The sequence below is a fragment of the Bufo gargarizans genome, chromosome 11, assembly GCF_014858855.1.
Source record: "Bufo gargarizans isolate SCDJY-AF-19 chromosome 11, ASM1485885v1, whole genome shotgun sequence".
Classification (NCBI taxonomy): Eukaryota; Metazoa; Chordata; class Amphibia; order Anura; family Bufonidae; genus Bufo; species Bufo gargarizans.
In genome coordinates this window covers 8962505-8977988 of record NC_058090.1, presented here as the reverse complement: position 1 = coordinate 8977988, position 15484 = coordinate 8962505, and the positions used below count along the sequence as shown (strand labels likewise).

Sequence of the window (15484 nt, the reverse complement as noted above, 5' to 3'; positions counted from 1 at the left end):
TTTAAGTTGAAAACCACTTTAAAACATGAAACCGAACTCGGCTTCAGTTCCGAGGTACTAGTCAGAAGCGAAGCCGAAGCGGAGTTCGGTTTCAAGTTTTAAAGTAGTTTTCAACTTTAAAAAAACAACTACCAAAGTTTTTCAACAAAGTTACTCTCGACTTTGTTAATAACTAACTTTGGCTCATCGGAGCCCATACATTCTAATACTGTATAGTATTGTTCCAAAGTTTGAAGTATCCAAAGCTCGCTTCGCTCAACACTAATAATAAGTATTACATGTCTACAGCTCACTATACTGATAAGGACTCATTACCAGCATTTACTGTGAGCTGAGAACTGAATGGTGCTGAGCTGCAATACCGAGCACAGCCACTATGCAGTTGATGGCACTGTGCTTGGTAAGCTCCAAGAAGGCAGAAGCCCCGGTGCCTTCGGCGGATGTCCTGCGTGTCGGACCCTCCACCGATCAGATACTCATGACCTATCCAGAAGCTTGGTCAACAGTATTAAAATCTCAGAAAACTCCTTTAAGTCATGTCAACCATGCCCTTTTTTCATGAATATTAATGAGCTGTAAAATCTCAACCCGTCATACTAGTGTCTACAATAAAGGGGATGTCCACAACCGGAAAATAAGGGAGACAGTGCCCCTCTTCCTTAGGTGGCTATACTTGGTATTGCAACTCACTGCCATTCAAGTAAATATCAAACATAGTCTATGGAGAGGTGTAACAATTTTTCTAGAGCAAAAGTATTTTTTTTTTTCTAATGCTGGAGTAGCCCTCTAACCTGTAAGAAAACCTATATTTAATAAAATATTGCACAAAAAATGTGGCCTTAAAAGTCCATATTTCAAGGGACGCGCAGAATATAGAAGTTATATAGTAGTCACTTGCTCTGTCACTATGCAGTACCGTTTCTTATCTCATTATACTATCAGCGCCACCACTGGTGAGTTCTCAGTTTTGAAATAAAACTATCTTTCAACAGCAAAAACAAAAATGTACAGCGTCAGTCACACAAAAATAATTCTGTGTCATAATCAGTAAGGCAAACAGCGCTGCTTAGGAAATATTTGACAGTGACCCTTTAAATGAGCCGGTAACCAGATGGAGATTACAGGGTTTATCTTCACTTTCATCATTCTCTTCATTGTGTGTTTATGGAATTACAGCCCAGCAAACACTTGTAATCTAATGTAAGCTCCTGGGGTGAATACAGAGAGGGTCACATCCTGTTCAATTACCAGAGAAATTGGTATTATTTACCCATAAGCCTCACCGCAGGGCTGATCAAATATCTCACGCCCATAAACCTCAATTAATTCTGCAGTCGCTGGGTATTACGCCCTCACCACCTGCTAAATTCCTGTGAACTGTGTAATATATATAGATTGTATCATCTCTCTATATATTCAGTGGTTGGGTTTGGGGTGGCCCCAATGCTGCGCTAGATCTCTTGGACACCTTTGAGGTGTCACCACGTGCTGCTGCTGTTCTCCAGAAAGGATGGTAAGGAGTGGCACTCCCCAGGTTCAAAACAATACAGGCACTGACCTTACCAGTCTCTACCCTGGCAGAAGAAGGTTCTGTGCTGAGGAAAGACCTGAGCTAGCTGTCCCTCTCTCCCTCTCTCTCAAAAGGCTGGTACTCTGGCAGAGTATCCCCATCTCAGCGTCTTCTTCTGGTCACTCGTGCAGTCTGGCAGAGTCTCTCCTACCAAACACTAGTCCCTATCTGCGGACAACTAGAGGCTATGACTGATCTCCTTATATACAGTTTCTAGCTGAGCTAGAACCTTCCAGTGGGAGGGAAGGAGAAACTTAGTCTGACCAGTAGTGTTGAGAGAAGTGAAGCATTCGAAGCGGAACTCGTTCCAAATTTAGAAAAAAAATCATTTGCAACGAATCTGAATTTCCTCACGCTTCATGTAGAGTGTAGAAGAGACACGCAAGATCACCCATAATGCCGTGTAGCCAGCCAATCCTCAGATATCCATCCCCTGTGATGTCACAGCCCTATAAAACCCTCATCCCGCGCTGTTTCCACCATTGTCCTGTGAGCTAAGCATAGGGATAGATTTGGCAAGTGGTCATGCGCTAGGGACAGTGTTACTAAAAACGAATAATAGAAGAATTCAGTACTAATAAGATGAAAGCCTTTATTATTCCGGTGCCAGCATGCCAACCAATACCATCCAGTCTGCACCACGTAGGGCTGCCAGGTCTTAATGATGACCATCCTCATCTTTTGCTGGCTTTACTTCTTCCAAATCATCCTTCTTGGTCTCCATGTCCTAGAAAAGTCAGCAAGATGCAGAGAGAGGAGAAGCTGGATGTTCCTGATGACATATTCTCATTAATATTAGATGATGTGGAAAAGGAGGAAAAACATATGGCAGAAAAAGGGCTCCCATCTGTAGGACAGGAGAGCGCTGGGGTTGGAAAAGCGGTATGTCAGCATATGATGCCCCCACCTAACCTTCCAAACTCCATACCAGCAACAGTCCCTGTTTGAAGGTGCATTAAAGGGGAAGCGCAGCCATTAACAATGAAGAAGGACTATACAGTGCGGTCTTCATTATTAAATGAAAGGCAGCTGCGGGATAATTGGCCACGCGGTTCTTTACCGCAGCTGGCCGCAATCTGCCCGCAGTATGGCCACTCCATGTGGCCGTACCCTAAGGCAGAGTGGCCTGGATATACCTGGTTAGTAGCGATTCATGACAAATGCATTAGTGATAAATCAAATTTCTTGGGAAAACTTCAGCAAAGATGCCAAAGCAAATTTTTCAAAAACTTTGCTCCTCTCTACTGGCCAGTTACAATGTTGCAATTTTAGTCTGTCTTAGGCCTCTTTCACACTTGCGTTGTTAGGAAATGCCCGCCGGATCCGTAACACCGCAAGTGAACTGAAAGCATTTGAAGACTGATCAGTCTTCAAAATGCGTTCAGTGTTACTATGGCAGCCAGGACGCTATTAAAGTCCTGGTTGCCATAGTAGTAGTGGGGAGCGGGGGAGCAGTATACTTACCGACCCGTGCGGCTCCCGGGGCGCTCCAGAATTATGTCAGAGCGCCCCATGCGCATGGATCACATGCGCGTGGGGCGCCCTGACGTCACTCTGGAGCGCCCCGGGAGCCGCACGGACGGTAAGTATACTGCTCCCCCGCTCCCCACTACACTTTACCATGGCAAACAGGACTTTAGCGTCCTGGCAGCCATGGTAACCATTCAGAAAAAGCTAAACGTCGGATCCGGTAATGCACCAAAACAACGTTTAGCTTAAGGCCGGATCCGAATCAATGCCTTTCAATGGGCATTAATTCCGGATCCGGCCTTGAGGCAAGTGTTCAGGATTTTTGGCCGGAGCAAAAAGCGCAGCATGCTGCGGTATTTTCTCCGGCCAAAAAACGTTCCGGTCCTGAACTGAAGACATCCTGATGCATCCTGAACGGATTTCACTCCATTCAGAATGCATTGGGATAATCCTGATCAGGATTTTTCCGGCATAGAGCCCCGACGACGGAACTCTATGCCGGAAAAGAACAACGCAAGTGTGAAAGAGCCCTTAAACTTCTATAGAGAGCGTCAATACAAGTCTATGGGAATGACTAAGCAGTTATTCAAGTCTTGAGATGTAAATAACAAAGGTAAACTAGACAGTCAAAAGGTCAGTGTGCCTGTTATTTTTACCTTTAAAACTTCCCATAGCCCCTAATAGTAACTGTGGAAGATTTTTTAACTTCTCAGCCCATATATAGAAATCCTTAAACTCACTCAGCATTAGCTGGCTGTGCAGTAACCCTTTCCAAAGTGTAGGGCAGTTATAGTGTGATAACAGCGCAAATGAATAGGATGTATTACAATAAGCATGTCAAATGCAGTTCAACAATACAACACAGGATAAGTGTAAACAACAGTTGCTCAAGTAAACCCTTTTTACTGATGTGGAGCATGCTGGTATAACCCGGGCATCTCCTGTATATAACTATATATGTACACCTGGTATAACCTGGGCATCTCCTGTATATAATTATATATGTACAGCTGGCATAACCCGGGCATCTCCTGTATATAACTATATATGTACACCTGGTATAACCTGGGCATCTTCTGTATATAATTATATATGTACAGCTGGTATAAGTTATACATCTTCTTGTATATAGTGATATGGACCATGCTGGTATAACCTGGGTATCTCCTGTATATAATTATATATGTACAGCTGGTATAAGTTATACATATTCTTGTATACAGTGATATGGAGCATGCTGGTATAACCTGGGCATCTCCTGTATATAATTATATATGTACAGCTGGTATAAGTTATACATCTTCTTGTATATAGTGATATGGAGCATGCTGGTATAACCTGGGCATCTCCTGTATATAATTATATATGTACAGCTGGTATAAGTTATACATCTTCCTGTATATAGTGATATGGAACATGCTGGTATAACCTGGGTATCTCCTGTATATAATTATATATGTACAGCTGGAATAAGTTATATGTATTCTTGTATATAGTGATATTGGGCATGCTGGTATAACCTGGGCATCTCCTGTATATAATATATATGTACAGCTGGTATAACCTGGGCATCTCCTGTATATAATTATATATGTACAGCTGGTATAAGTTATACATCTTCTTGTATATAGTGATATGGAACATGCTGGTATAACCTGGGTATCTCCTGTATATAATTATATATGTACAGCTGGAATAAGTTATATGTATTCTTGTATATAGTGATATTGGGCATGCTGGTATAACCTGGGCATCTCCTGTATATAATTATATATGTACAGCTGGTATAACCTGGGCATCTCCTGTATATGATCATATATGTACAGCTGGTATAACCTGGGCATCTCCTGTATATGATTATATATGTACAGCTGGTATAAGTTATAGACCTTCTTGTATTTAGTGATATGGACCATGCTGGTATAACCTGGGCATCTCCTGTATATAATTATATATGTACAGCTGGTATAAGTTATACATCTTCTTGTATATAGTGATATGGACCATGCTGGTATAACCTGGGCATCTCCTGTATATAATTATATATGTACAGCTGATATAAGTTATACATCTTCTTGTATATAGTGATATGGACCATGCTAGTATAACCTGGGCATCTCCTGTATATAATTATATATGTACAGCTGGTATAACCTGGGTATCTCCTGTATATGATCATATATGTACAGCTGGTATAACCTGGGCATCTCCTGTATATAATTATATATGTACAGCTGGTATAAGTTATACATCTTCTTGTATATAGTGATATGGAGCATGCTGGTATAACCTGGGCATCTCCTGTATATAATTATATATGTACAGCTGGTATAAGTTATACATCTTCTGTATATAGTGATATGGACCATGCTGGTATAACCTGGGCATCTCCTGTATATAATTATATATGTACAGCTGGTATAAGTTATACATCTTCTTGTATATAGTGATATGGACCATGCTGCTATAACCTGGGCATCTCCTGTATATAATTATATATGTACAGCTGGTATAAGTTATAGACCTTCTTGTATATAGTGATATGGACCATGCTGGTATAACCTGGGCATCTCCTGTATATAATTGTATATGTACAGCTGGTATAAGTTATACATCTTCTTGTATATAGTGATATGGACCATGCTGGTATAACCTGGGCATCTCCTGTATATAATTATATATGTACAGCTGGTATAAGTCATACATCTTCTTGTATATAGTGATATGGACCATGCTGGTATAACCTGGGCATCTCCTGTATATAATTATATATGTACAGCTGGTATAAGTTATACGTCCTCCTGTATATAGTGATATGGAGCATGCTGGTATAACCTGGGCATCTTCTACTGTAGATTTTTTTTTATCATGATTTATATTATTTGTTATAGGAAAACAAGACATAGAAAAATGAAGATCCTTCTGTTCTTGTGTATCGGGGCATCTCTTGTGCACTTGGGGGTCCAGGAATATTCCTATCTGACACTTACAGCCCCCAAACATTTGCCTCGACAGAATTCCCATGACTATGTGTTTTTGAGCCTTGCATTTAATCTTGGGTTTCTTGACTCCGTATATGAAGAGTTGGAGAATCCTGAAGGCACGTTTCATTCTGCTGATGGAGTCGCCGTTTTCCTAACTGATAATCGGAGTCCCATGAATAAAAATACTAAGGTGATGGCTGCAGATTTTGAAAATCCAACTGAGGCCAAAGCCCAACTCAACAAATATGTTACTGACCACACAAGTGGAAAAATCAAAAATGTATTCCGTAGCTTGGACAAAAATACAGATGCTGTTGTCATCAGTTACGTAGGTAAGTCCGGTCCTAACAAGCAAAAGCCGCAGCTCGTGTATACAGTCTATAGCTAATGATGTTAATAATTTACGCATTTCCTTTCCGTCTGTGAAGGTTCTCATTTATCCAGGTCATGGTATATCTGTAAAGAATAAATCAAGGCAGTACAGTCATTTAGAATTGAGGAAGCTCGTTGGAAGAACGAGTGAAACGTTTTCAAGAAATCTACAGTACGTCCAGTTGCCTTCATTTATTCTTTACAGATGTTTACATTTCCTTTCCTTCTTCTTAGACAAATGGAAAGTTCCAGTCAGTGAAGGTCGGAAATTCACTCTTCAGCTGACCGGAGAATACAATGTTATGGTGAATAAAGAGCTGGGTTTCACTATGATAGAGATTCCAAAGAACCAGTATGTGGCTGCACTGTACACTATACCGGATGTGGGGAAGGAAGAAGCAGTGGGGGCCGTTATCAGTGACGTTAACCTGGCGCTGTGGAGAAAGTCAATGACCAAACAGTAAGGGTTCTGTTCTGCATTAAGTCTTCTTTCTTACTAAATGCCAGTAATGCCTCTGTGCAATATAACTACTATAATACTGTCTTCTATGTGCAAGAACTTAACTACTATAATACTGCTCCTATGTACAAGAATATAACTACTATAATACTGCTCCTATGTACAAGAATATAACTACTATAATACTGCTCCTATGTACAAGGATATAACTACTATAATACTGCTCCTATGTACAAGAATATAACTACTATAATACTGCCTCCTATGTACAAGAATAAAACTACTATAATACTGCTCCTATGTACAAGAATATAACTACTATAATACTGTCTTCTATGTGCAAGTACTTAACTACTATAATACTGCCTCCTATGTACAAGAATATAACTACTATAATACTGCTCCTATGTACAAGAATAAAACTACTATATAACTGCTCCTATGTACAAGAATATAACTACTATAATACTGCTTCTATGTACAAGAATATAACTACTATAATACTGCTCCCTATGTACAAGAATATAACTACTATAATACTGCTCCTATGTACAAGAATATAACTACTATAATACTCCTCCTATGTACAATAATATAACGACTATAATACTGCCCCTTTGTACAAGAATATAACTACTATAATACTGCCTCCTATGTACAAGAATATAACTACTATAATACTGCTGCTATGTGCAAGAATATAACTACTATAATACCGCCCCTTTGTACAAGCATATAACTACTATAATACTGCTCCTATGTACAAGAATATAACTACTATAATACTCCTCCTATGTACAATAATATAATGACTATAATACTGCCCCTTTGTACAAGAATATAACTACTATAATACTGCCTCCTATGTACAAGAATATAACTACTATAATACTGCTGCTATGTACAAGAATATAACTACTATAATACTGCCCCTTTGTACAAGAATATAACTACTATAATACTGCTCTTATGTACAAGAATATAAACTACTATAATACTGCCTCCTATATGTACAAGAATATACCTACTATAATACTGCTCCTATGTACAGGAATATAACTACTATAATACTACTCCTATGTACAAGAATATAACTACTATAATACTGCTCCTATGTACAAGAATATAACTACTATAATACTGCTCCTATATACAAGAATATAACTACTATAATACTGCTCCTATGTTCAAGAATATAACTACTATAATACTGCTCCTATATAGAAGAATATAACTACTATAATACTGCTCCTATGTACAAGAATATAAACTACTATAATACTGCCTCCTATATGTACAAGAATATACCTACTATAATACTGCTCCTATGTACAAGAATATAAACTACTATAATACTGCCTCCTATATGTACAAGAATATAACTACTATAATACTGCCTCCTATGTACAAGAATATAACTACTATAATACCGCTCCTATGTACAAGAATATAAACTACTATAATACTGCCTCCTATATGTACAAGAATATACCTACTATAATACTGCTCCTATGTACAAGAATATAAACTACTATAATACTGCCTCCTATATGTACAATAATATAACTACTATAATACTGCTCCTATGTACAGGAATATAACTACTATAATACTGCTCCTATGTACAGGAATATAACTACTATAATACTGCTCCTATGTACAAGAATATAACTACTATAATACTGCTCCTTTGTACAATAATATACCTACTATAATACTGCTCCTATGTACAGGAATATAACTACTATAATACTACTCCTATGTACAAGAATATAACTACTATAATACTGCTCCTTTGTACAAGAATATACCTACTATAATACTGCTCCTATGTACAGGAATATAACTACTATAATACTGCTCTTATGTACAGGAATATAACTACTATAATACTACTCCTATGTACAAGAATATAACTACTATAATACTGCTCCTATGTACAAGAATATAACTACTATAATACTGCTCCTATGTACAAGAATATAACTACTATAATACTGCCTCCTATGTACAGGAATATAACTACTATAATACTGCTCCTATGTACAAGAATATAACTACTATAATACTACTCCTATGTACAGGAATATAACTACTATAATACTACTCCTATGTACAAGAATATAACTACTATAATACTGCTCCTATGTACAAGAATATAACTACTATAATACTGCTCCTATGTACAAGAATATAACTACTATAATACTGCCTCCTATGTACAGGAATATAACTACTATAATACTGCTCCTATGTACAGGAATATAACTACTATAATACTACTCCTATGTACAGGAATATAACTACTATAATACTACTCCTATGTACAAGAATATAACTACTATAATACTGCCTCCTATGTACAGGAATATAACTACTATAATACTGCTCCTATGTACAAGAATATAACTACTATAATACTACTCCTATGTACAAGAATATAACTACTATAATACTGCTCCTATGTACAAGAATATAACTACTATAATACTGCTCCTATGTACAAGAATATAACTACTATAATACTGCTCCTATGTACAAGAATATAACTACTATAATACTGCTCCTATGTACAAGAATATAACTACTATAATACTGCTCCTATGTACAAGAATATAACTACTATAATACTGCTCCTATGTACAAGAATATAACTACTATAATACTGCTCCTATGTACAAGAATATAACTACTACAATACTGCCTCCTATGTACAAGAATATAACTACTATAATACTGCTCCTATGTACAAGAATATAACTACTACAATACAGCCTCCTATGTACAAGAATATAACTACTATAATACTGCTCCTATGTACAAGAATATAACTACTATAATACTGCTCCTATGTACAAGAATATAACTGATGCCCATTTTCTGAGCCTTAAACTGGAAAGCAGCCACATTACACCCACACACTACTTCATGGATTTCAGATTCTCTTTTAATCTTCCTGTGTATGTTTCATTGTATTAATGGAGATGTCACCTTTGATTTGCTTAGGCTGATAAATCTCGAGGTGCCTCGCGCTACTCTGTACGGCTGTGCTGCGCTGACCACTGAACTAGTTATCGACGGTGATTTTGAATACATTAGAAGCAAGGTGACATTTGCATTTTCTTGCTTAGTTACATTATCTTTGGAATGTATATAATGTGAAATATAATTATCGAATTGAGGAAATAGATTTATGAAAGAGACCGGTGACCCTTGTTCCTTTCTTTATGCAATGCTGACTCTGCATTGTCTTCTCTTTCGCAGTACACAGCGAGAATATCAGCAACATTCCCATAAAGACGAGAGCTGATGAGCCTCCGACAGCCAATCACATGCTTGAAATTAGTCCCGTTTAGAAGCGAAATACAATGTTTCCCATTAAAAACAAAAATGCTTTTCTCTACTACAAAAATAAAGCTGCAGACGTAAATTATGGTGTCCGATCCTTGTGTCTTATAACTGTCCAATACATTGCTGAAGTGAAGCAGCTAGTCACAATGGGCTACCCTGTGTCACACATGATGCAGGGACAGGAGGTGTTCCCGACTCCCTATCCTGGCATCTATGTTCATACGTGCCAGCATTGTTGAGAAAAATGAGGTTTTAATTTATGCAAATGAGACTTTAGGAGCAATTACTCCTATTCCTATTCCCTCTTCAACTGGCCAGGCAGTGAAAAAAAAAAAATACCCCATTTTTATGCCTGTGCTATTGAACGCATAATTCAAAGACATTTTACCGCAAACATTGCACTATTATATTTGGATTAGTGAAGGCGGTACTGCATCCCACTCCACCTCCTTTCTATCCCATGTCTAAAGTAATGCATTGCCATCCGCCGTTGGACATGATCGGCCACACCGGCGAGCAGTTGCTAAAGTACGTCAAGCAGCAAAATTCCCACTGGCTGTCACCCCTCCAACTCCAACTGGGAAAGGTAGTCAGGGATAGTGGCTGGAACATCGTAACGCCGCTGCGTTTGGGGGAAATAAAACATGCCTCCTGCGTGGCATATGTGATCAATCTAGTCATGCAACACTTTTTGAAAATGTAACGTGGCTTGCACAAGGTCCTGGCCATGTCCAGGTGACTGTCCTCGCATTTCAGCCACTTTTATGCAGCAAGGAACTAACTTGTGGACTTGAAGGGACAGAGCGGTCTACCGGTACACCGATTAATCTGCAATACTCCAACTCGCTATAATTCAACCCTGCATATGTTAGAGCTTAAGTTATGAATGATATTATGATGCACCAGACAGCAACAGTGTTGTTACAAGGTCAGGCAGTGGCAGCTCATCAGAGACACCTGTTGCGTACTCAGACCTTTCGAAGAGACCACCAGATTTGTCAGTAGAGGCAATTTTGGGAACAATGATGTCACCCCCCCTTGATATTTAGGTTGGGAGGGTGGAAGAAGAACAGCTTACTGGCCAGCCTGTAGCTGTTGGGGACCCACAAGGAGAAATTCCCATAGAAGATGAGGATGATTAGCTGCCATCTGAGGAGGAAGAGCCGTGGTGGAGGAGCAGGAGGATGATAATGATGACGAAAACTCCACCCATAATGTCCAATCGTCTCAGTAGGGAGCAGCCAGAATAACTGGCTCCTTGGACACTCTGGCCAGAATGATGAGCTGCATGCTTTCTTGCTGTGTATCCTTTCCATCAAGTAGACTGATGAATACTGGATAGCCTTTTTTTAAACCCTATCAAAGCAAAATGATGGAATGTCTTTTTGTTCCCAAAAGGGAGGCCAAATTGCACACAGTGTATGCAGCTTGCCGCAGCTTTTGTTAAGCAGACAGCTGCTGCCCACGTGTCTGAGGCCCCTCTCTAGCCCCCCATCTTTGCAGAGTTACCTCTACCACATGCAGCAGCCAGTTCATTCTCATGACCATGATGGAGACATTTTTTCACATGCTGCACTAGGCTGAGGAGATGTACACCTTCAACACTAAGGTTCAGTCCTATTTGTGCATACCATGTTCCCTGACCCCGCGGACTTCTAGGTAGGGACACTGGCCCAAAACATCAACAGCTCTCTCAGTACTGTCTTGACTAGAGTCCAGTGTCATCTCAGAGAGTCTTTTCAGTGTGACAGGGGAATCATGACACAAAGTTATCCTACGACAGTATCCAAAACATCACTTTTGTGAAAACGAACTAGGCATGGATCCATGAGTATTATCACATTGCTCCGGCTGAGGTCGATGATTAGATCTGCCATTGCTGACAGTGCCCTATCATGCCGCTGTCTGCCTGCCTACCATCATGTTCTGTAATGCTGCAGCTGATACTTCCTGCTGCTAATCCTCCTACTGCCACTGTCGTTACCACTCCACATTGTTTATTAATACTACTACTACTACTACTACTACTACTACAATACTTTATTTAGATCTAGATAAAAGAGTATCCCAAACCTAACTATAAGGCTGACTACGGTACACACAAAATACAAATAGAAACAGATATAAAAAATGAACAAAACCATTCTCATCTTTGCACCTCCTAGGTGTCAGGCCAACAAGGGAACCCCCTATGTAGTATCCTCTGCCAGTCTATTATGATGAGCTACATATGGTAGAATGTATCTTTCTCCCTTGTTTTACCATGCGTAAGGGACATTTTTGTATCCTTGTATATCTTTTTGTATCTGTTGTTGCTTTCGGAACGTATTTTACTCTTATATACCCCCTGATGAACCCATCTCGGGGAAAACACGTCGGGATGAACCGGTATTAGGTACCACCATGCAGGGTATTAAAGGGTATATCAGGACAGGTACGAGGACAGGAATACCCCACCATCAGGAGTTGTCCCCGGGCTCAGGGTAAACCAGGGTTTTCTCTAGGGGCAGTTCCCCCCTCCCTGGTTTACCGGAAACTCCCCCTACCTTGGTCGCTGAGTACATTCCCCTAGTGTTTTCTGCAAGAGTGGTTTTGTTTATTTTTTATATCGGTTTCTATTTGTATCTTGTGTGTATAGTTAGGTTTGGGATGCTCTTTTATCTAGATCTAAATAAAGTATTGTTTTAAGGGTCCCCATTTTTCTAGTACTTCTACTGCCTTGTCTGGTCCATGTTGTGCTGCTATTACTGTCACTATTATTGCGGCCACATGCCACGATTACCCTACCCTTTCCATATCCACACTGCACTGCTGCTTCTCTCAATTAAATGGCAGAAACATTCCAGGCTTGTTCAGAACAAGTCACTCTATCTTCTGACCATTAACACATGGGTGTCTAAATACAGGCAGGCATTCTGCTCATAGTAATGCATACTTTTTGGGTGCTTGCATAGAACAAGCCACTGTTTCCTGTGACATTAGCGTGTTTGTGTATAAACAAGGACAGGGATCTTCACCCGTTAAGGGACAATTTTTGGAAGCATTCTAATATGCAAAAGCAAAACACACAGGATAGTATGGAGTGTTTTTAAACACACTGATTGTTAACACAGTCAACCATGCATTTACCCATAGCTATAGACGTTAGTGTCACTGTGACATTACATTCTCTTGCTGCCATTGCATTTAACAGGTTAATAGAAAGGGCTGGAAGAAGGAGAAAACATTTGTGAAAACTTTTAAAAATATATTTAAGAAAAAAGTCCTAGGAGACCTCAGAGTATCATATACTAATTTGAAGGCTAATTTGAGCAACTTTGATTCCTGTAGAATCAATTCGGACCCAAATCCAACTTTTTTTAAAACATCTCAGCTAATCAGACACGCTTTCAATGACTTGAAGGCTCAACTTTGCAATATGCCATGGTTCCACCACCTGGTGGAACCATGTGGTGGAACCACCAGTATCTGCCATGGTTCATCCACCTGGTTATTGCTTTGTACTTTTTCACAAGGAGATAGAAGGGGATAAACATCTCAAGAAAGCCCAAAGAGGAAGCCTTAGGGCTAATACACAGTTTGCACCCTGCACTTTTGTAGCCTGCAAAGTATCTCAGACAAGGGGATCTCCAATCTGAAACGTATTCAATCACCATTAATATCTTCTGTCCATGCTGGCTCTAACAGCCCAGTCTACAATTCACCTGGAGATCTTGGATGTCTTGAGCCTGAACGAAACACAGAAGAGGATTTGCACAGACCATCTCCCTGGTCCTTCTCCCTCGTACACTCATCCGGCTTCAGTTTCGCTACTGCGCATGCGCCCGCCAGCCTTACATACTAGCGCAGTTACAGAAGATGCCGGGCGCATGCGCAGTAGCGAAACTGAAGCCGGATGAGTGTACGAGCCGGAGCTGGGATCGCGCTACAGCAGCCCTTTACTGCGCATGCGGGCTGGGAGCGTGGTCCCGGCACTGAGATCCGGCGTGTCAATAAAGGTGGCGGGGGGCGGGGAGAGCAGGATTGGAAACGCCTAGGCCGCTGCCCCCTTGACTTCAAACCTGACTTGAAGCAGGGGGCAGCGGCTGAATAAAACATCGATTTCTCAAGGAGGCTAGATGCGGCTAAACGATGAAAAAGTGCATTAGGAAACTACTATGCAGCACTATAAGGTACTATTAACAGCTTAGTAGGCGATTTTTTGGTGACAGGTTCCCTTTAATGTTCAGGGCCCCTTCACAGCAGCAGCGGACCAGGCCCCCTTGCTAATGTGATCTAATCTTACTGTCTCCTGATGTGTCTGGGATTCGAACCCACAACCTCCATGTATCAGAGGCAAAGCATTTACCCACACAGCCATAAGGGCTGCATTGCCACTGATTGAAAAAATATGAGACTTCTACTGTTATAGCTGGCTAAGTGTACATCTATACACATGACAGCTGCCCCAACACACCCAGCACTGCTATATCTCTATATGACAGCTGTCCCAGCACACTCAGCTCTGCTATATCTCTATATATGATAGCTGCCCCAGCACACCCAGCTCTGCTACACCTATACACCCAGCCCTGTTACATCTATACACTTAACAGATGCCCCAGCACACTCAGCTTTGCTATATCTCTATATATCTATCTACTGTATAGCAATACTTAGAGATATATAGATGTAGCAGAGCTGGGGGTGCTGGGGCAGCTGTCATATATAGAGATATAGTAGAGCGGAGTGTGCTGGTGCAGCTGTCATGTGTATTAGATGTAGCAGAGCTGGGTGTGCTGGGGCAGCTATCATATATAGAGATATAGCAGAGCTGAGTGTGCTGGGACAGCTGTCATATAGAGATATAGCAGTGCTGGGTGTGTTGGGGCAGCTGTCATGTGTATAGATGTACACTTAGCCAGCTATAACAGTAGAAGTCTCATATTTTTTCAGTCAGCGGCAAGGCAGCTCTTATGGTCTTGTGGTTAGGTGCTTTGCCTCTGATACAGAAGGTCGTGGGTTTGAATCCCAGCAGAAACTTTTCTTAAATACAAGCACTGACTCCATATATGGACATACAGGGCGGGACACAGGAAGACGCTGCATCGCATCGCTGACATGGAGGTAAGTATAAGGGCTCATGCACACGGCCGTGAGCGGTCCGTGGAACCATTGGTTGCTTTGACGCCGTGCGCTCCCTGCTGCCGCCACAATACAGTAATACACTGCTGTGCTCTCAGCAGGAATCCAGCTAGTGGTTCCACGGACCACTCACAGCCGTGTGCATTCGGCCTA

At 40.5% G+C, this 15484-nt stretch overlaps 1 protein-coding gene across 1 annotated transcript; it reads left to right on the top strand.

Annotated features, from left to right (window-relative positions):
* Positions 1–1468: 1468 nt before the first annotated feature.
* On the top strand, positions 1469–10286 carry LOC122921707 (serine protease inhibitor A3L-like). Its single transcript, XM_044271885.1, has 5 exons — positions 1469–1513; positions 5932–6356; positions 6631–6856; positions 9863–9962; positions 10121–10286. Exons 2-5 carry the CDS (start codon positions 5951–5953, stop codon positions 10151–10153), a joined length of 765 nt encoding a protein of 254 aa, XP_044127820.1. The 5' UTR covers positions 1469–1513; positions 5932–5950; the 3' UTR covers positions 10154–10286.
* Positions 10287–15484: the final 5198 nt, after the last annotated feature.